Raw genomic sequence first — 19,709 nt, forward strand, 5'->3', positions numbered from 1 at the left:
GTGAGAGAGACGAGCTTGCAAAGACCGGAAGAAGAGCTCTGTGTGGCTTGAAAAGCTTGTCTTTCTCACCAACAGAAGTTGGTCCAATAAAAGTTCTCCTCCACCTTGTGTCTCTAAAACATGATATGTCAGGTTTTTAAAAAAATATACTCATCATTAGTGAATAGGAAATATTTCCTGAGAGCTGTGAACTTGAAGGCCATCATCTCCTGCAGGATGTAAATCTTCATTCAAAATTGTACCAAAACTCAGGGTTTTTTTAATAAAGAAAACTTTCCAGCTGTCACCATACAGCACTGTCTTTCTGAATCTGCAGACAGACTTCTCCAGTGCTGCTGCTCTTATTTTTCCCCAGGCTGTTGCAGAGTGAAATTAACTTCCCTGGTCAGTTCCCCTTGCTGGTATTCAGAGTCTGGTGGGCAGCAGTGAAAAGACTGAGCATTTTGTTGATTTCACCTTATATCTGATTTGGAGAGGTATGAGCAGTAGCTGAGGTAGGGCCTGGAGCTTTCCCCAGGGGAGGATTTAAAAAGTAGAGGTTAGGGGAGGGGTAGAATAGTGGGGGGGGGGAACCCCTTCCCCTTCAGATCAGATGCTAAGGGTATGTCTAAGCTGGAACTGGAAGGTGTGATTGCTAGTATTGAAAGACATACCTTCTCTAGCTCTGCTTGAACTAACATGTTAGGACTACAATGTAGATGTAGAAGTGCAAGTGGTGGGACAGCTAGCCACGCAAATATGTGTCTAGGGTCTCAGAAGGGATTGTATTCGGTCTGGCTTAGAGTTTGCATGGGTATGTCTACCCCAGCTGGAAATTACATCTACAGTGCCAACATAGACATACGCTAAGAGGCATGGTGGAGGGGGTGGGTTATGGAGATCCTCACTACAAGTCAAAAAGCCTTGGCCTAGGGAGACTGTGGGATAGGAGGCTTCAATTTTCTAACATCTACTGTGCAGAGGTTGCTATGAAGGATGGAGCTCCCAGTGAGGGTCCAAAGGCAGTGCCATGTTTGGAATCCCAGGAACAGGGGGCTGTGCTTCTCACCAGGGCAGATCTGTGTGACTGGGGGGAGGGGAGTGTTTGGGCATGGTGCCCTTCTCTTTTGGATCGTCGTTTACCTGGTAGGTGTCCTCACAAACGCTTCAGGCTCTAGTCTAAGTGCTTATTGCAAACCTGCCAGCATCCAGGGTTAACACCACAATAATGTATGTGTACAAGGGTGGGGGTGGAGGCAATTTTAGTATGGAAACAGATCTTGCTTCCTTGTTTTTCAGCTCCCTAGTGCATTACAGGCTGGAGCTCCCAGAGCTCTCAAATTCATGACCTTCTGAGCCACAGGCCATTCATCTGCATTTGGAAACCAATTGCCAGGCCTGGCAGTCCTTCTAGAGCATTCAATTTCAGACTTCTGAGCGGCTAACTCCCCAAATTCAAAGTGTCCTAGATCCCCGAAGAATCTGGATATAACAGGATGAGGTCATTGGCGTGGTGCGGGGGTATCGTGGGGGTGAGGGAAATGCACACTTCTGAGAGAAGGCAGCTGAGTGGCGGGGAATCGAGTCATGTGGGGTCTTCGGAGAAGCAGATTTACAGGGGAGTAACTATCTCTTCTCTGGTTTCAGAGTAGCAGCCGTGTTAGTCTGTATTCACAAAAAGAAAAGGAGTACTTGTGGCAGCTTAGAGACTAACAAATTTATTTGAGCATAAGCTAAAGTGAGCTACATCGGATGAAGTGAAGCTTATGCTCAAATAAATTTGTTGGTTTCTAAGGTGCCACAAGTACTCCATCACTTCTCTGAAGATGTCCTACTGGTTCCTGTCCTCCTCCCAGGGTACAGCATGTTGCAAACAATGTGGTGTGTGTGGGGCCTGTGTACGGAGGGATAGAGGTACCTAAATCAAATAAAGAGCATCCCATTGTTTAAAGTATTCCTCTGCCTTTCTGACCAGTTGTGATTCAGCCATGGAAAGCTCTGAAGCTAACTGAGATTAGCTGTAGCTGTGGGAAAGCCTTTTCCACTGTGTACAGCCTGCCCTCTTCAGTTGAGAGAGCACCCTCCCCGCCAGGCCCTTGAAAGGGGTCCCAAACAATGAGTGTTTGTGTTACACTGGAGCGACTGATCTAGTGAATGGGGTTTTAAAACTAGGCCGGGTGAACTGAGATCATAGGACTGGTGGAGGGAGTTTGGCAGGAACCTGGTACAAATGCAGTGGTGTCTGTTTACATGTCAGTCATGATCTTTGCAAATGCCAGGCTGCGTGGTGCTGCAATGCCCACATGACACGTTAGCTATCCTCTTGGAGGAGTAGCCTTGCTCCTGCTCAGACTCCAAACAACGCTCTGGCAATTAGTGGTGTATCCTAGATTCTCTTTGTAATGCAGTAATATTTGGGTTTGCTGCCTATGGCAGATTCCTGAGCAGAGCGGGTGATAAGGACCCAGGGAGTTCAAAAATGTGTGAGAGGAAAGGGTGGTGCTCCTGTGCTGGGCAAACCCTTGGTGTGTGGCTGGTGGATGGCTGGCTGGATTGGACTCAGCAGAGAGGATCAGTGCACTGAGCTAGTGTAATGGCTCTGTCATAAATATAAAGGGAAGTGTAAACACCTTTAAAATCCCTCCTGGCCAGAGGAAAAAACCCTTTCACCTGTAAAGGGTTAAAAAGCTAGGATAACCTCACTGGCACCTGACCAAAATGACCAATGAGGAAACAAGATACTTTCAAAGATGGAGGGGGGAGAAACAAAGGTTCTTTCTCTTTTTTGTTCCTGGCCAAAAAAAAAAAAAAAAAAAAAGAATGGAGTCTTAGAACTTAGTAAGTAATCTAGCTAGATGTGCGTTAGATTCTGTTTTGTTTAAATGGCTGATAAAATAAGCTGTGCTGAATGGAATGTATATTCCTGTGTTTGTCTTTTTGTAACTTAAGGTTTTGCCTAGAGGGATTTTCTGTTTTGAATCTGATTACCCTGTAAGGTATTCACCATCCTGATTTTACAGAGGTGATTCTTTTACTTCAATTAAAATTTTTCTTTAAGAACCTGATTGCTTTTTCATTGTTCTTAAGATCCAAGGGTTTGGGTCTGTGTTCACCTATGCAAATTGGTGAGGATTTTTATCAAGCCTTCCCCAGGAAAGGGGGTGTAGGGTTCGGGAGGATTTTTGGGGGAAAGACGTTTCCAAGCGGGCTTTTTCCCTGTTATATATTTGTTAGACGCTTGCTGGTGGCAGCAATAAAGTCCAAGGGCAAAGGGTAAAATAGTTTGTACCTTGGGGAAGTTTTAACCTAAGCTGGTAAAAATAAGCTTAGGGAGTTTTTCATGCAGGTCCCCACATCTGTACCCTAAAATTCAGAGTGGGGGAAAGAACCTTGGCAGGCTCATTCTGGAATTTGACTGTCTGGCTCAACTCCATTGGTTGGCTGTGCTGTAGGAATGACTGAGACGATTCAGGCTGTGATTAACATCTACTGAGTTTTGTAGAACCCCGGGGTCATGTCCTGCTGCTGTTGGGATGTACATGCATAATGGAACAACCTTGGCAGATTGCTGGGCCCCTTGGGAGCATCTGGCTGCACAGAGGAATGCAGTGGCCCGATGGACTTTGCAGCAAAGAGTCTTAAGCTTCGACGTTCTTCTTCCAAGCTTCAAGCCTGAGTCCTGCAGTGCATGGAACCCAATCCCTTGTGCTCACATCACAATACTCACCTGCCCACAAGTCACTTTGGGGGGAGACCCTGGGGAAGTTGGCAGTTGCCTGTCACCTCCTGCAGAACGTGGTGCTTCCAGAGAAAGGGTTAGATCTCCTAGGCAGAAGTTTTCAAAGTAGGTCCTAAGAGCTCTGCATTCTTAAGGTGTCTGCTACATTTCTGGCTGTCCCTTGTGAAACATCTGCCTTTGCAGCGTTGTGATCTGTGGTGGTGACTGCGGGTTTGTAGCTTTTCAAAAATGAGATGTCTTGAGCCTCAGAGAATTTGAGATTCTAGGGAAGAAGGAATGTCCAGTGGCTAGGACACCAGCACAGGACTTGGGAAATCAAGGTCCAGTTCCCCTCACTTTTCCATAGCTCCTTGTGTGACTTTGGCCAAGTTACTGAGACTCTGTGCTTCAGCTTCCCCATCTGTAAAATGGGGACAGAAGCACTTCCCTACTTCATAGGGGGGTAAGATGAAGACCTCGTGGTAATGGTGGGCCAGATGGGTAATGAGATAAGTAAGCTGACGATGCCTTAGCATATAACACTGAGCCCTTGTTGTCCCTTTTATTATGTTTACCTCGTGGATAAACAAGACTCTCTAGTTTTCTCCCATTCACAACCTGTTTATCTACCTAATGGCCAGCCTTCCCACAAGTTTTCAGGACTGGAAAGCTGATTTCATGTCTCTTTTCCTCCCTTGCCTGACCTCCCCTCATGCTGCAGGACCCGGTGACAGGACTGCTCCCAGCCAGCTGTGATCATAAAGATGCCTGGGTCCGGGATAATGTCTACAGTGTGCTGTCCATGTGGGGCCTGGGCTTGGCGTACCGCAAAAATGCAGACCGTGATGAGGACAAGGCAAAGGCATACGAACTGGAGCAGGTATGAGAAACCTATGGAAGAGATGGCTTGGAAAGCTCACAGCTGATGTCCCGAGACTCGCATGCAACTCAGACCCTCTAAACACTTGAGACTGAACTAAAGATTAAACTCTTCTTGTAAGCAGGGCCTCTTGTATTTCATCACAAAGTAGTAGAGGAATTTGCTGTGGAATTCCATTTTACTCACAAAACAGTACACCAGAATAACTGTTGATTTTTCTTTCAAGATTAAGGCTTCTAGCCCTTCTAGTTGGCCCTGACACTTAAGGTTAACAGGTGCACCCAAAGTCTGTCTGTCTGCCTGCCGACAGCCTGAAACAATCGCTCTGAGAGGAGTGAACTTCTCCAGTTCCACTCACCAGGGTGTTTGTCACCATTAGGCTTCGGAGTTAACAAGACTGCTCTCCATTTGAGTGAAGCTTCTATCTACAGTATCTATCCCACAGTCCCCAAATGCTTCCTTGGAGCCAGAAGTCTCAGCTGCTGAAACCTCCAATCTCCCCACCTCTCCTCCCCCAGTCCACAGAACCTTCTACATGGCTTTTTTCACCAGAGAATTTTGCAGCACGGTGGAAATGTAGGGGCACTAGTGAACTTAGTATTGAATTACACAATTGGGGATCTGATAGCACAATAACGGCTACTGGTGTAAGAATCATAACTAGGCAGATGGAAAAGGAATTCTATTCTGAATGTCTTAATCACTTTCATATTTAATTCAATAAAATTCCCTCCCCCTCTGTCTTTGTTCCTTTGAAGCTGCTGAAGATTCTTTACTCTGCAATGGGGAAGTAGAATCTAGTTCACTTGCCATGGGTCTTGTTTGTCAGGCTAACATAAAATGAACAAACCCCAAAAGATCTGACATTGGAGATACAGCAAGAGCATAGTAACAGACCCATGGAGTTTAAGGCCAGATCATCTAGGCTGTCCTCTTGTATATCACAGGCCCCCAGCACCACACACAATCTCTCCCCTTGCACCTAGCCGCCTGGGATTAAAAAAACCTACAGATAGTTTAAATTCGGGCAAATCAAGTGTCACTTGCCCTTTAACCTATGCTGTAACAAATCCCTCTCTGGGGAGATCTGTATGTGATGGATGGGCTGTGTATCTGTTAAAGTTCCATGCCATATTTCCAATGTTATTGTTGCTCTCTTTCATGGAGGTCAGCTGTAAGAAGAGAGGCAGGATGGTCCAGTGATTAGGGTGCTAGCCTATGACTCGGTAGCCCCAAGTTTCAGTTCTCTGCTCTAACACAGACACTGTGTGACCTTGAATAAATCACTCAGCCTCTCTGGGCCTCCGTTCCACACCTGTACAATGGGGATGATAGCAATGCTCTGCCTCATGGGGTGTTATGAGGATGAATTTATTAAGGATTGTGAGGTTCTCAATACTTTGGTATTGGGGGTGGGACCATAGAAGTACCTTAGATAGAAGATTGAGGGAAGAAGTCTTTGTTAATCCTTATTCAGAATTAACCCCAGAAATAGCCAAAGGAAATGTGGAGCCATTCTGGACTGCTGCTCTTCAAGCTGCTGATAGCATCTTAAGGCCCCAGATAGGGAAAGCCAGGGATCTAAAAGCTGTTCTCGGCCAAAGGGCGTGGTTACGCTGGAAACTTCAAAGCGCTGTCATGGGAGCGCTCCCGTGGCAGCGCTTTGAAGTGCGAGTGTGGTTGTGGGCGAGCACTGGGAGAGAGCTCTCCCAGCACTCCTGGTAATCCACCTCCACAAGGAGATTAGCTCTGAGCGCTGGGAACACAGCTCCCAGCGCTTGGAGCCTGTTAAAACAAGGGCGCTTTAAAGCGCTCGTTATACCAATAAAATAAAGATCAGCAGGATCTTATTAAAGGGGATAAGAAAAAAAGTCACATTGTGAATACAAAAACAATCATATTAGGCAGTCAGTTATAGCTATAACATTCCATTCAGTTTCACATTTATTCACGCATTCGTTCATACACACACACAGGTTCTGCAGCTGCTGTATAGTTACCAGTCCTGAATGTAGCTTGAGTTTGTGGCTTGGGTTTGCAGCTTGTGGCTGCTAACTGGCCAGGAAAGCCGGGCACGAGGAAGAACTGGGTCTCTGTTGGGCATGCACCGATGCCCTTCCATCTTGGCAGAAGAATGTTACCCTCCAAAGTCTTCCATCTCACCCATCCTTTTTGTAGGCTTTAGTTTGAATCCAGAGTCTATAGGTCTTGCTGTGTCACACTGCCTCTGGGTTTCGTGTCATTGATCACCCATCAATTGCAGACATGACTTTCAACCTAGGACCTGGCTTTGATGTTTCTTCAATTGTACTTTTGTTCTTTTCTTTTGAGGGTGGACTCCTCTTACTTTGTCAGGGCTGTTGTCTGCATCTTCAGCTGTTGAGTGTTTACACTTTATTTCATCCTGACAGGCTGGTGCTGGAGGTTGATTCCATCATCCATTCATACCTCCTTCACACATCTAAACTAATAAGATTACAGCAGGGTTTTGCAAAAATGAAAGGTTGCAGCAAGCTGTTACAAAATGAAGTGAGCATTTTAAAATGGAGTTCGGGACAAGTTTTAAAATGGAGTTTGAGTTATATGATGGACAAGTGTAAGGAATGGCAAACAGTGAACAGAAGTTACACTGTTTCAACATCATAAGTTTCAGCGATTTAAGCAGCAATTGGATTGAAAGTGAAACTCAATTAGTCAGTTATTGGGGTAACCGGTTTTGTGAATGAATGTTTCATTCATAAAACGTTGCTTATGAAGTTATAATAAGTGAACAATTAAAAACAATTTCATTGATTAGTTCTATACTCTGACTTGCTGCGCTCAAGGGGGTGATTTTTCACACCCCGAGCCAGCAAGTTTGAGCGCTATAAAATGTAAGTGTAGTCAAGCCCAAAGGGTTTGTTCTCTGACCTGGATCTTGCTGAAAAATTCCAGGTGAGCCCTGGGAGTTCCCTGAGTAAATCTCACTAGGATCAGAGGAGAACTCTGGAGTGCGAACAGCTCGTGTGTGTGTGTGTGTGTATCTAAAGCACAGCTGCTTAGAACTCTGGGGAATCTGTATTTGTATCATCTAAATCATCAAACACTTGATGACTCAAACATTTTAGAGCCAGGCTTATTTCTCATAGCATGCTAACCACTGGCTTCACTAAATCCCTAAATCTACTCCATGTGGAGCCTTGCAACCAGAAAAACACATGAAACATATAGGCTAATGGGGAAGCTGATTGCCTTGGCAGGATGGCATTTCAGACCCTCTCCTCCCATGATGTGCATCACCTACTCGTCCCTGGTGGGTGGTTTCAGTTTCCCTTGTATGTCTTGTCTTGTAGATAGTTGACTCTTTTGGGCAGGAATGTAGGACTCGATGCTCCCTTCAATGGGGTGGGGAGAGAATCAGGCAACTCCCTGATCCTGTGCCAGCCCAGCTCTGGAATCAGTTATTTCAGCCTAGTGAGGAATGGAGGGTAGGTCCAGGAATATTGTCTTTTGTGGCATTGTAAAGCTTGCATTACAGGGATAGGTGCATTAAAACTGCATGGCTGAAATGTTTACAGCTCAATGCTAGCACCTCTAGAGAGAGAGAGAGACACTTAAGGTATTTCTGCACACTCTATTGTGTGGGATATCTTGGGCAACATGAAAAACCAGAGTACTGACTAGGGGAGAGAGAATAACTAACTACCCAGTTTCGGTGGCACAGGACAGTGGGATGTTATAGCTGAAGTACTGCATGCAGTGGGCCAGGATCTGAATTACGGTTGGATTATCCACCTCTTGTGTATGACACAGAAGAATTGAGCATTAAGAGGGCCTTGAATATGGCGAGGGTTTGAGGCAGTATGGTGGGGATCTGCTACTGGCAAGATGGGAGTATAATTGCAGACCCCATGCAGGGGGCAGTTTGGAAAAGGCACGGGGTGGGAGTGGGCGGAGATGACAGGTGGGATGCAAAGCTGTAATTGTTAACAGAATGGACCTGGCTGGAGATACAGACCTGAGTGGGATTGTGTCAGGTAGGGAATCATTCAGGTGATATCAGGAGCTAACGCCAGTGTTACTTGAGCTGGTGAGTCGCTTGGATGCTGAATGTCTGTTGCTGCTGTACTGAGGAGGAGGGCTGGACCAAACCCCCACCACATGTGTTGAGGGCACCTGACTCTAGACACTGACTTCACAGCTGGCCAATCTTAACCACTGGATCCAGATATCCTGCTGGGAATCCTGAGGCGTGTGCCTTTCTCAGAGTACAAATGATAGGCCCCCTGAACCCAGGTTTATTCCAGAGATCTGCAGTAGTAGGACAACAGAGTCCACTACAATAAGGCACTTTCTTCCATCAATGTTATGTTATAAATTAAATTGATGAGCGCCAAAGAGCTGGGTTTCTTTTCCCGACAAAGGGGTTAGTGTCTATCTGGCTGAGGAATATGACTAGCTAGCACAGCTAAATTACTTGTATTTTTAAATCAGAATGTGGTGTTTGTGCTGAGTGTGATGTGGTGGGACCTGTTGATGATGCTGCAAGCCTAGTGCCCATGGATAAGGTCTGCTTTCAGTGAAGCATCCCTTCTCATGCTCTGCCTTCTGGATCCTCAGCAGGCCTGCTCCAGGCTATGCATGGGCACCTAGACTGGCTGATCAGCTGGGGGCTCCCTGGCTATAGTGCCCAACGTGCAGTGTGCAGCCTTGTTTGTCTTCTGTTAGGGGAGGGGTGGGCATTGCCCAGTCTGGGCCACCATCTAAGCAAAAATGCCCTGATTCCCCAGGGAGATCCGGGGGTTACTTCCTGGGGCTCTGGCAGCACCATATGGCACTGGACATGAGCAGTACATGTCTCAGCAACATCTGAATTTGCCCCTGTTGTTGTTGGGCTACTGAGGAAGGAGGAGGAGTACAGGGGTCCTGCTCCCTGGGGAACTGTCAGATTGGTGTCTCCAACTCCCTTCTGGGGTCCTGCAGGTAAAGGCAGAGGTGTGCTGTGCAGTGCAGGACAGACTGGCTCCACACATAACGACTGACCTCTATCTCTCTCCTCAGTCCAGAGTCTCTTTCTGTAGGTATAAATGTCCTAACTTTGTCCTTTGCCTTAACTGACTCAAGGCTGATGCAGTCCTAGGGATTTTCTCCTCCCGCAGCAGCAGATCAGGTTGTCCCTCATGATCGGCTCTGCCCCAGCAGCTCCTCTCTCAGCCACTTACCCAGAAAGTAAATGCCATGGAGAACGAGAGCTGCGGGTATAATTACAGGCCGCAGGGTCTTGAAAGGTCATGAGCCAGATGCCATTGCTGAGTCAGTGCTCTTCCCATCCAGGGATGTGTTTAACAGGCCTGTTTTTCGTTCCTTTCTGCAGAGTGTAGTGAAACTGATGCGGGGATTGCTGCAGTGCATGATGAGACAGGTATGATACAGGTGGTGCCTCCCCATCCCCTGTAGAGCTGAAATTCTCCTGTTGTAACACACTGACTCAGCAGAGCTCTGCCATCAAACTGATGACAAAAAAGCAGTCCTGGCACAGACACAAGGGTCTTTTGGGGAAGGCTTAAAACAAGCCTAGATCCCAGTATCCATCCAGTCACTGAACGTTCTGTCCATGCCATGGAACTAGTGTTCTTACCTCTGCTAGCCTGGAGTCCTAAAGGAATCCCTTCCCCAACAGGTTGCCAATCCCATTGCCCCGCTGGCATTGCCTCTGTCAATCGCTTTGTGTTCATACCATCAAAGTGACCCCTTTTTCTAGGTGTGCTGTATGATGCAAACACACCTGGGAAGGGTCCCCCTGTGGCCAGAACTCTCTTGTGGTAGTGGAGTTTTGTGTGGCCCTGTAGCCTGTTGAGGCATGAAAGTAAAGTACCATGGGCTTGGAATTTCCTGTCTCAAATGGGATTAAAATCTCAGCCTTTAGGTCCTGATAATGATACCAAGTGTGAATGAATCCCAACTCTGTTCCCATAAGGTCCCCTGGTCTCTGTTGCTGCCAATCTGTGCTCTTGTCCTTTTCTGAATCACGGTTTCCCTTTTACTGCCCCGCACCCCATCTCTGAACCACCTGTGGCTGTTTCCCAGCTCCTGTGTACCCTTTGGGCCCCAGTGTGTTCCAGCAAGCTGCCTCCTAACGGAGAAGTCCCCACAGCATCAGCTGGGGAGATGGAAAGGCTGCTACCCACAGTCTAATCCCTCCAGGTGGATCTTCTCCATTCAGTACTAATGCCAACTGTGCCAAGCCCCAGCTAGACACCAGGCGAATAATAATACCTAGCTCTAATATGACTGCTCCTTTCCCCTGGGCTTGTACCTGCTGTGCCAGAGCTCAGAACCCCTTCGTTCTCAGAACATGCATGGCCCAGAGTGATATTTTTTGTTGCTTTCTGGCGTTCAAGTACAAAATGCTGCAGTGACTCCCAGTGCTATCCGTGTTATCCGCTGGAACAGTTAACATGATGTTGGGGTGGCATAAGAAGTGGAATAGAATGTTTGGGTCCTGGCATGACACAGTCACGCCGCAAACGGTTACAGCCTGTGTGAACCACCAAATGTCTGCCTGCTTCCCTTGCTGCCATCCAACCAGTGGCTGGAGTGGGCATACGTGACCTGGAGTGTCTGTACTATTTGGGTTGCGGACATGCAAACCTAGAATGCCGTACCAAAAACGGGTATTGCGGGCTTGCTGTGACCTCGGCAGGGGGTGAAAGAATCCTCCTCCAGGCTGTGGGGACTGGGTGGATACTCAAGGTCTTGGGTTCCTGAGGAGCCTCTCCCTCCCCTGCTAACAGGGTGAAGTCTCTCTCTCCTCCCCCTCCCCGGCAGTTCTTAGCAGGCGGCAGTTCCAAGAAACCTGTAACTTGAAGCTGTTTACTCTGCAGTTTCTCATAACCTGCCTACAGGGCTCCATAGAGGGCTGGGCTAGGACACCCTGCTAGAGCCCTCCTGTGCCCCTGGCCCGCCCCACAGCCCCAGCTGTGAGCATGGCACTGGGGAAGCTAACTGTCTGTTCTTTTTCTAACTGAATGCTGCAGGTGGATAAGGTGGAGGCATTCAAGTACAGCCAGAGCCCCAAGGATTGTTTCCATGCCAAGTACAACACCCACACCTGTGCCACTGTGGTTGGAGATGACCAGTGGGGTCACTTGCAGTTAGACGCCACATCAATTTACCTGCTCATGTTGGCACAAATGACAGCCTCTGGTAATATTTACATCTAGGCATCTCTGATGCTAATTGCTGTGGTATTGCAGCACGTTGGTGTGCTAATGAATTAAGCCTCTCTGCTCCCTGAGAACCAGGGGAAGTATTATTATCCCTGGGGTACAGGTGGGGAACTGAAGTGTGGGGGGAGAATTGATTTGCCCAAGGCCATAAGGGGGTTGGTGTCAGAGCTGGGAAGTGGACAAAGATCTACTGCATTCCAGTCCTGTGCCCTGTCCATAACTGTGAACTATACTCCTGAGCCTGACAAAATTCCTCTGCTCCTGGGTTTATCGACGTGTTACCCTCCATGTGATCTAGTGCTTAAAGTAAAGCCTAGAATACAGGAGGTCTGGTATCTGTCCCTGGCTTTGCTAAGGTTTATTGTGCACCCCTGGGCAACTCATGTCTCACATCTGTGCCTCAGTTTCCCCATCTATAAAGTGGAGGTGATAATGCTAACCTACCTCAGAGGGTTTGGGAGGCTTCATGAATGACTGAGTGTAAAGAGCTTTGAGGTGCTCCGCTGGAAGGCACTGAAGCAGGTCTGAGTATTATCCAGCACCACCAGCTGTCTTATCGCCTGTACAGAGAAACCCAGAATCATGGCTGAGACTCTGAGCTGTGCCTCTTGGGGGAACAGCACAGAGGGCACAGCCAGGGGGGAGGGGACAGCTTCCAGCAGTCATATGCTGTTCCTGCACTTAGGTAATTCACCCTCTGCCCCTTGAAGCGTGTTTCTGGTGTGCACAGTGCTGGGTCCCCAGAGGATGTCTTGGAGCCCTAAGTTCTCAACCCCAGCCTTACTAGCCTTGCCCTTTAGAGAAAGTATGTCTCTTGAGCAACAGTGAAACTTGCCTGACGGCTCGGCAAACCAGCTCGTGCTGGCCTAGAGGTGGCTTTGTAAGGAAGGTGGAGCAGCACTTACTTTAGGGCATGCTCCCAACACATAGTGTCCTCCTTCATAGGCTTCACAGCAGAGTGAGCTCAGCATGCAGAGCCGCTGTTCAGAGGTGGCTGGGATACACTGGTTGGTGCAGGACCTCCAAAGGCAATGCATGCAGACGAAGGGAAATCAGGAGGAACTGACAGTGTTAACAGAGAACACAGGCTCTTGAATCAACAAGTGCCCAGTCTGCAACTACTGCGTATACGCCGGTGCTCTCTGAACGCTGACCGATCAGATAACAGCACTTAGCTGTGCACTGGTTCCCTGTATCTGTATGAAGTCCCTACCGCCTCTAATCTGCTGTCCTACAAGTATGGCATGTGACTGGCAGCTGCAGGCAACACAGGTTCAAATTCAGCCCTAGAGTAAGTGGATGCAACGGGACTGAAGCCTCCATAGCTGTGCCTGCTTATCCCAGGGCTAGACTTGGCTGGCAGGTCCCATAATACGGCAGTTCAGATTGGGTGGGTGCTGGGAACAGAGGAGTGTGGTTCAGATTGAGCTCAGTTGCTGCTCTGGTGGCTTTTTGGTGGTGGCTGATTTGGCCTCAGATCAGTTCCTAGGAGACAGGTGCCCAAAAGACACCAGTAGAATTGGCAGCCTCAGAAGATGGACCTAGGACTGAGTGTGCCACAGAGCCCAGGTTGCCTGGGTCTGGGCTGAAGCTTGTTGGCAGGGGCAAGTGTGTCGAGGCAGCTTCTTTTGCTTCAGCCTGATATGTACCTGTTCCGGGGATGGGTGGATGGATGGAGGTATCTGGTCTCCAGAGGTCTCAAGTTGGTGCCTTCACTAGGGTGAAACTTGCTTTGTTTTTAAATGGCTCAGACTCTCCATTCTCGTCTAAGGTGGGTCTAAACACAGAAGCTGCATGGGTTAAACTAAAAGGGTGATGCTAAATAATACACTAGGTTTAGCTGCCAAGAGAGCATCCACACGGGCAGTCACACTATTTAAACCGGTGGAACTCCTTGACTTAGACTAGGCTCAGTGTGTACAAGTAACCCTCATTTGGGACTGAAGTGGCATCTCAGCTGTCACCTTCTCTGTGAGGTACAGGATGCTGGGGAATGTTAGAGGAAAACAACCCCCTGCTTCACTCTCCAGTGGATGTTATTTGTAGCGCCCACAGGCTCCAGGCAGGCTCAGTGCCTGGCTTGTAGCTTCCGTGTATCTTCGTGGTGCACTCTGAATGCTGACAGATCAGATAACGGCACTTTGCTGCACACTAGTTTCCTGTATCTGTGTGAAGTTCCTGCAGGCTCTAATCTGTTGTCCTACAAGTGCAATGCATTACTGGCATCTGTGAAACATACAAACACAGGGAAAGGAGCCACTGCACCAAAATTGCTTACGGTCCATGGCCTTGAGCCTGCAAGCTACTCCACAGGGGAGGACCCACATGGAAGTCTGTGGGATTCCTCATGCTTTTCTTGTGTGGAGTTAATTGCAGGATTGAGGTCTCTAAAGGGATGACACACAGCAAGGGGGGTGGAGGGCTGTGAAGAACACAACAAAGGCTGGGGTGGGGAAGAGATGAGTGACATGCTGATTGAATTCTTATCTAAGTGTGTGATCCGGAGGCTTTAATGTGTATGTATTTTAATAAGATAAATGGGTAAGAGTAATGGACCTCTAACAACTGATTGGCTAGGCAGTCAGCCAACGTGTTCATAGATTTTTCTGTTTCAGGGCTTCACATTATCTACAGTCTGGATGAAGTCAATTTCATACAGAACGTTGTGTTTTACATCGAAGCAGCGTATAAAACTGCAGTGAGTAGCCCTTCCACAAATAGGCCTTGGCTTAGTAACCAGATTGTTCCTGGCTTTCCTGCATCTGTTGCTGGCTGACAAGGTGGTTTGGCCTCTGAGGGGTGTGTGTTGGGGGAGTTGGTTTGCGCTTGTGTAGGGCCATAGGTGTAGCATGAAAAACGTACTGGTCTCTTCCTAGCCCTGGTGTGACATGCCTGTGGTGCTACAATGAAGATCTGCTTTCCGGCCAATGCATGGAACTTACTGCTGGGGCTGGTCAAACAGCAAAAGGAAATGTATTGAGTAGCTCTTTGCTGTCACAGCAGCACTGGGGAGCTGAGCCTCTCCATGCCAGGGCATTGGGGGTGGAAGAGCTGTTGTCTGTGGGTGTCAGGGACATTAGCGCCAGAGGAACCTTTCATCTGCCAGTGGCTCTGTGCAGGGATGTTGTCCTCCACTCCCTCCTTCTGATCCTGCTTAAAGCATGACCCATGTGAGCCAAAGGAGAATCACTGTTGGTGTGATAGCTCCTGTGACACGGCAGGGGAGTTCTCGTCACACCCATTAAAGGGAAGTGATTTATTCTGAAATGTTTTCTACTTAAACTTTTGTGCTAGCAGCAATGAAACCCCTGATATTACTTCAAAGAACAATGGCTGTTAGGATACAGTCAGATTTTCCTTTCAAGCATCCTGCATGGAAAGTAAGCCCAACCCTGAGTGTCTGCCCCCTTGAGCCTTCACTAATGTAACCCAAATGCACATTCCTATCCGCCAGCTATTTTTGAACATGCATTTTGCCTGTTACCCTGGGACGCTTACTAGCACTCAAGTGATCACATAATTTTTCTTTAAAGTTCATACATTTTGTCAGCATCAGTTGAGAATTTTGAAGTGTTTTTCACGCATTTTTGGCTGGAGGGTGAAATGATTGAAATGGAAGCCTTCCATGGCCCAATGGCTATGGGCACTGGAGTGTGAGTCAGGAGTCCAGAGTCCTATGTCTGGTTCTACTGCCGGTATTACTGAATGACTTTGGGCATGTCGCTGTTTTTCTGTGGCTTGGTTTCCCCACCTGTAAAATAGGATTGTTATGTGGATCCATCAATCTGAGATCTATAGGAAAAGTCCCAGGTAAGTGCTTGTTTCAGATTTAGGATGCGGTCACTTTAAAAAGAATAAAATCTGGCAGTCTTCTAATTCCCATAGAACTGAGCTTTAATTGTCGGCCCTCCCGAGGGTGGCTGCTCCAGCCAGCACAGCAACCTCAAGCCATGTGGTTTTTTCTTTTTTTCCGGAGGGCGCGGGTGGGTTTTTTTTTTTTTTTTAAATGGACAAAATTCATATTTGAACAAGACCAAATACTGAAAGCAAGACTTGAGACCAGCTGCCTGTCCCTGTTAGAGGAAGGATGGCCTAGTGATTAGGCATTAGCCTAGGACTTGGGAGGCCCAGGTTCAATTCCCTGCTCTGTCACAGACTCCCTGTTTGGCCTTAGTTACTGTCCTGGCCTCAGCTCCATCTGTACAATGAGGTAACAGCTATGCCCTGACTCCCAGGGGGTGTGAGGATAAAATCTTTAAAGACGAAGCGCTTTGAGATCTAGTGATGAAAATTAGTATGTAAGAGCTAGGGACTATTATAAAGGTGTTTTTAGGTGTCTGGGACCCTGCAGAGTTCTCTCTGCCTTGTGTGACTGTGTTATACAGAGATTTATTACTTCCATCCTATTTAGTGTGGACCAAGTGGATTTCTTTCTCCTCTCAAGCTGGTCCGTGACTCCGCCCTGTGAATTGCCAGGGCATTCCCCTGTTCAGTGACTCCCTGGTGTGATCTAGATGCTGACTGTGCCGTGTCACTGCTGTTTCACCTGTTGCACTGATGTGGTGATGTTGATTCATGGCAGGACTTCGGGATCTGGGAACGTGGAGACAAGACGAACCAAGGAATCACGGAGCTGAACGTGAGCTCAATCGGCATGGCTAAGGTAAGCCTGGAGAAGGTGCTGGGGGGACATCTGGTGACCTTCAGCAGTGCGTCACCCAAGATGGATTTTGGAGGAGGATGAAATAAAACTCCTTCCAGGGTACATTGACAAGCTATGCTCTCTAGCCTGTCTGATGCAACTACTCATTGCTTGTGAGAGAGGAGCATAAAACACCCACCAGTAGCAGCACCCAAGTTGTTAGCCAGGCTTGGCAGCTGCTAAATAGCAGCTATTCATGAGAACCCGAGTCTCAAGAAAGAGTTACGCCCATCTCCATTTGGTGAGTGTAAGGTGAGATATGGATCTTTCCCTAGGTTATCGTAGCCTATTTTTCTTTGCAAATTTGTCAGGCCAAGATCACTAGATTGGCAAGGGGAGGTCCTTTGTACAGTAGGTTAGTTTCATAGACAGAAAGCACCTATATGCCTGCTTGTATAGACAGAGGAGTCTCTGTTGTAGCCCATCAGTCTCACGGAAGGGTCTGCACTAGAACCTCTTCATGCGTGGCCAGAGTTTCTTCTCCTTGTATTATTTTGGTTAATTCATCTTAAATTTTTCCCCAGATGTTTTAAAGGGGAAAGGGTTTCCAAGATTTGATCTCTCTTTGGCGTGGGGCTGGTGGGCTCCTTTGTTTGCAATAGTGGCGATAGCATATGTGCTCTGTAGCCTTAGACTGCCAAGCCTGGGGGCAGGACAGCCCAGCAGGTTCTACTCCTGCAGTGGAATTTTTCTGTGTGGCCTAGAGCAAGCTGTTGTCTTTCTGTGCCTCAGTTTCCCCATCTGCAAAATGGGGTTCGAATGTTTTGTAAAGCTGCCTATTCAAGGGCACCCTGACTGCAGTTGGGTGATACACTAGCCTACAAAGTGTTCAACTGCTGTAAAATTGTTCTTTAAAGTCGAGTGGTGGAGCCCCTAGCTTTCTGGCCATTGTTATTTCAAAATGCCCTCTGCTATTGGAGTCTGTCTCCTGGGTGAGACCCTAAGAGAGAGGGCCTGAGGTAATGGGGGCGGGAGGGTGCAGGGACGGAGTTCCACAGTCCAAACCCAGATCCAGCCCCTGGCTCTCCTGTGGTCACCTCTCAAATCTTGTCTTTATGTTCCTTACGCTGGTAGAGGCTGGGAGGAATGCTCGGGTTTCAGGATCTGTAGCTGTCATACTAGAGCTACTGTGTGGTGCTGCTGCATCAGCAGCTGTCTTCACGTGTTCTGTTCTCTGCCTGCCTTCCTCCCCCTATCCCTGGTCACAGGCAGCCCTCGAAGCCCTGGATGAACTCGATCTCTTTGGTGCCAAAGGAGGCCCTCAGTCAGTGATCCATGTCCTGACGGATGAGGTGCAGCATTGCCAGGTACGAATGCTGCTCTGACGGTCCAGCAAGCAGTGCTTCCTCCCGCCAGTCCAGCAGCCTGGAGTCTTGCTGCTGCTCTGCAGAGAGGAAGAGCTGTCTGACTTCTTTACTCCTCCGAGTTTAGAGAGGCTTGATTCCAGACCGTGCTGCTCTTGTCTCGGGTCTGGTCTACACTGTGGGTGGGGATCAATCTAAGTTACGCAACTTCAGCTACGTGAATAACATAGCTGAAGTCAACGTACTTAGATGTACGCACTGCAGTGTGTGTTTACTGCGGTGAGTTGACTGCTGCCACTCCTCCATCAACTCCGCCTGCGCCTCTCACTCTGGTGGAGTACTGGAGTCGACGGGAGAGCGCTCGGCAGTTGATTTATTACGTCTAGACTAGATGCGATAAATTGACACCCCCTCCCATGTGTGCCGTGTCCCCTCCCCCTCTCCCCCTAATCGATTGCTGCCTGTCGATCCAGTGGGTAATGTAGACAAGCCCTCTGCTGCCTGCAGTTGATTGATTTGAGAGGGAGATGTCTTAGGGCACAGCCCTGCACTGGCAGGGGTGGAGTGGATGATCCAATAGGTCTCTCATTCCAGTGATTCATCTCCATCCTGTAGGATCCCTCCAACTTGGTGCTCTGCTGAGGCAGAATATTGATGCTGTAGGAAGCAGTAGCTCATGGCATGTGGCTCCCCCAGGAGTGCTGGGGGGGGGGGGAAGGACCATACCCCCACTTTTATAAATCAAGTTGGCAGGGGTGCAACAAGGGGGGACCCAGTCCTCCCCTTGGCTCTTGACTGGAGATGAGTGGCATAATGGTAGATCCCCTTCTCTGCAAGCATGACAGATGGGCTGCCAGGCCAAAGATGAGTGGTTGGTGTAGCAGCCTGGCTCACGTGGTCACCACACCAATCAAATCTTGGCCCATTTTGGTTGCTTCTCCCCACCCCTACACACTGTTGCAGTCCTTCCAGCACCATTGGGCTCCCCCAGGTCACAACCCTTTATAAATTAGAGATGGTTCCAGTCCAAGCACCCTGAACTCTCTTAAAGTTTGGATCTGAGCCTCCTGGCCCAGGCCTGTCTCTAGAATAACCCTAGCTCTTCCCTCTGCCCAGAACTGCCCTGCAATTCCCATGGCACACTCCACTGCCATAACTGTGCTTTCCCTTGGTAATGCTGTGGCCCGTGGAAGCACTGACCCCATTGCCTCGGCGCTATTAAATGTGTAGACCAGTGTTTGGCATTGGAGTTTCTCCTTCTTCCTAGTCTATTCTCCATTCCATGCTGCCAAGGGCTTCGACTTCCAAGGAGATTGATGCCAGCCTCCTCTCAGTCATCTCGTACCCCGCCTTTGCCGTGGAGGACAGTGAGCTGGTGGAGATAACGAAGCAAGAAATCGTTACAAAGCTGCAGGTAAGTATCTCTCTAGGCTGTTCTTGGCCCTTTCAAGGAGAGCTGTCCAGGACTGCAGGCCCTACTAATCTTCAGTGGCGCAGGGAATAGCCGCTAGGGCTCTACCCCCAACAGAGAGATCACAGAGGAACAAACACCTTTGTCAAGGCTGAGTCCCTACTCTGGCACTTCGAGTGCAGAAGGTGGGGGCCCGCAAGGATTTTAAAAATGAATACTTGCCGCTCCAGACTTGTATTAAACTCCCAAGGTTACAGCTTTTCTCTGACCTTGGCTTGGTAAACGCTGCCACCACCCAATAGCATACTCCTTGGAACCCAGGAAGGCACACTTGGGAGCTCATTTCTGTGGGATAACTTCAAGCCCTTTCACCTCCCCTCCGGGGAAGAGCTGAGAAGGAAAACAAAGGAAATTAGCTGTTCCCCCCCCCCGCTAATTAAACAACATGCACAAACCTCTTAGGGACACACAAATCTAATCTTGTTCTTAAAAAAGCTAAATTTTATT

General features: G+C 48.3%; 1 protein-coding gene across 6 annotated transcripts in view; it reads left to right on the plus strand.

Annotated features, from left to right (window-relative positions):
* PHKA1 (phosphorylase kinase regulatory subunit alpha 1) overlaps positions 1-19,709 on the plus strand; it is a 73,252-nt gene that overhangs the window by 1,876 nt on the left and 51,667 nt on the right. For all 6 annotated transcript variants that reach the window (XM_073360593.1, XM_073360595.1, XM_073360594.1 and 3 more), the window contains exons 2-8: positions 4,419-4,577; positions 9,931-9,978; positions 11,594-11,762; positions 14,401-14,483; positions 16,368-16,448; positions 17,696-17,794; positions 19,059-19,205. In XM_073360593.1, coding sequence (XP_073216694.1) covers positions 4,419-4,577; positions 9,931-9,978; positions 11,594-11,762; positions 14,401-14,483; positions 16,368-16,448; positions 17,696-17,794; positions 19,059-19,205 — 786 coding nt within the window. The remainder of the gene's footprint in view (positions 1-4,418; positions 4,578-9,930; positions 9,979-11,593; positions 11,763-14,400; positions 14,484-16,367; positions 16,449-17,695; positions 17,795-19,058; positions 19,206-19,709) is intronic.

This window comes from Lepidochelys kempii, chromosome 9, assembly GCF_965140265.1.
Source record: "Lepidochelys kempii isolate rLepKem1 chromosome 9, rLepKem1.hap2, whole genome shotgun sequence".
Lineage (NCBI taxonomy): Eukaryota > Metazoa > Chordata > Testudines > Cheloniidae > Lepidochelys > Lepidochelys kempii.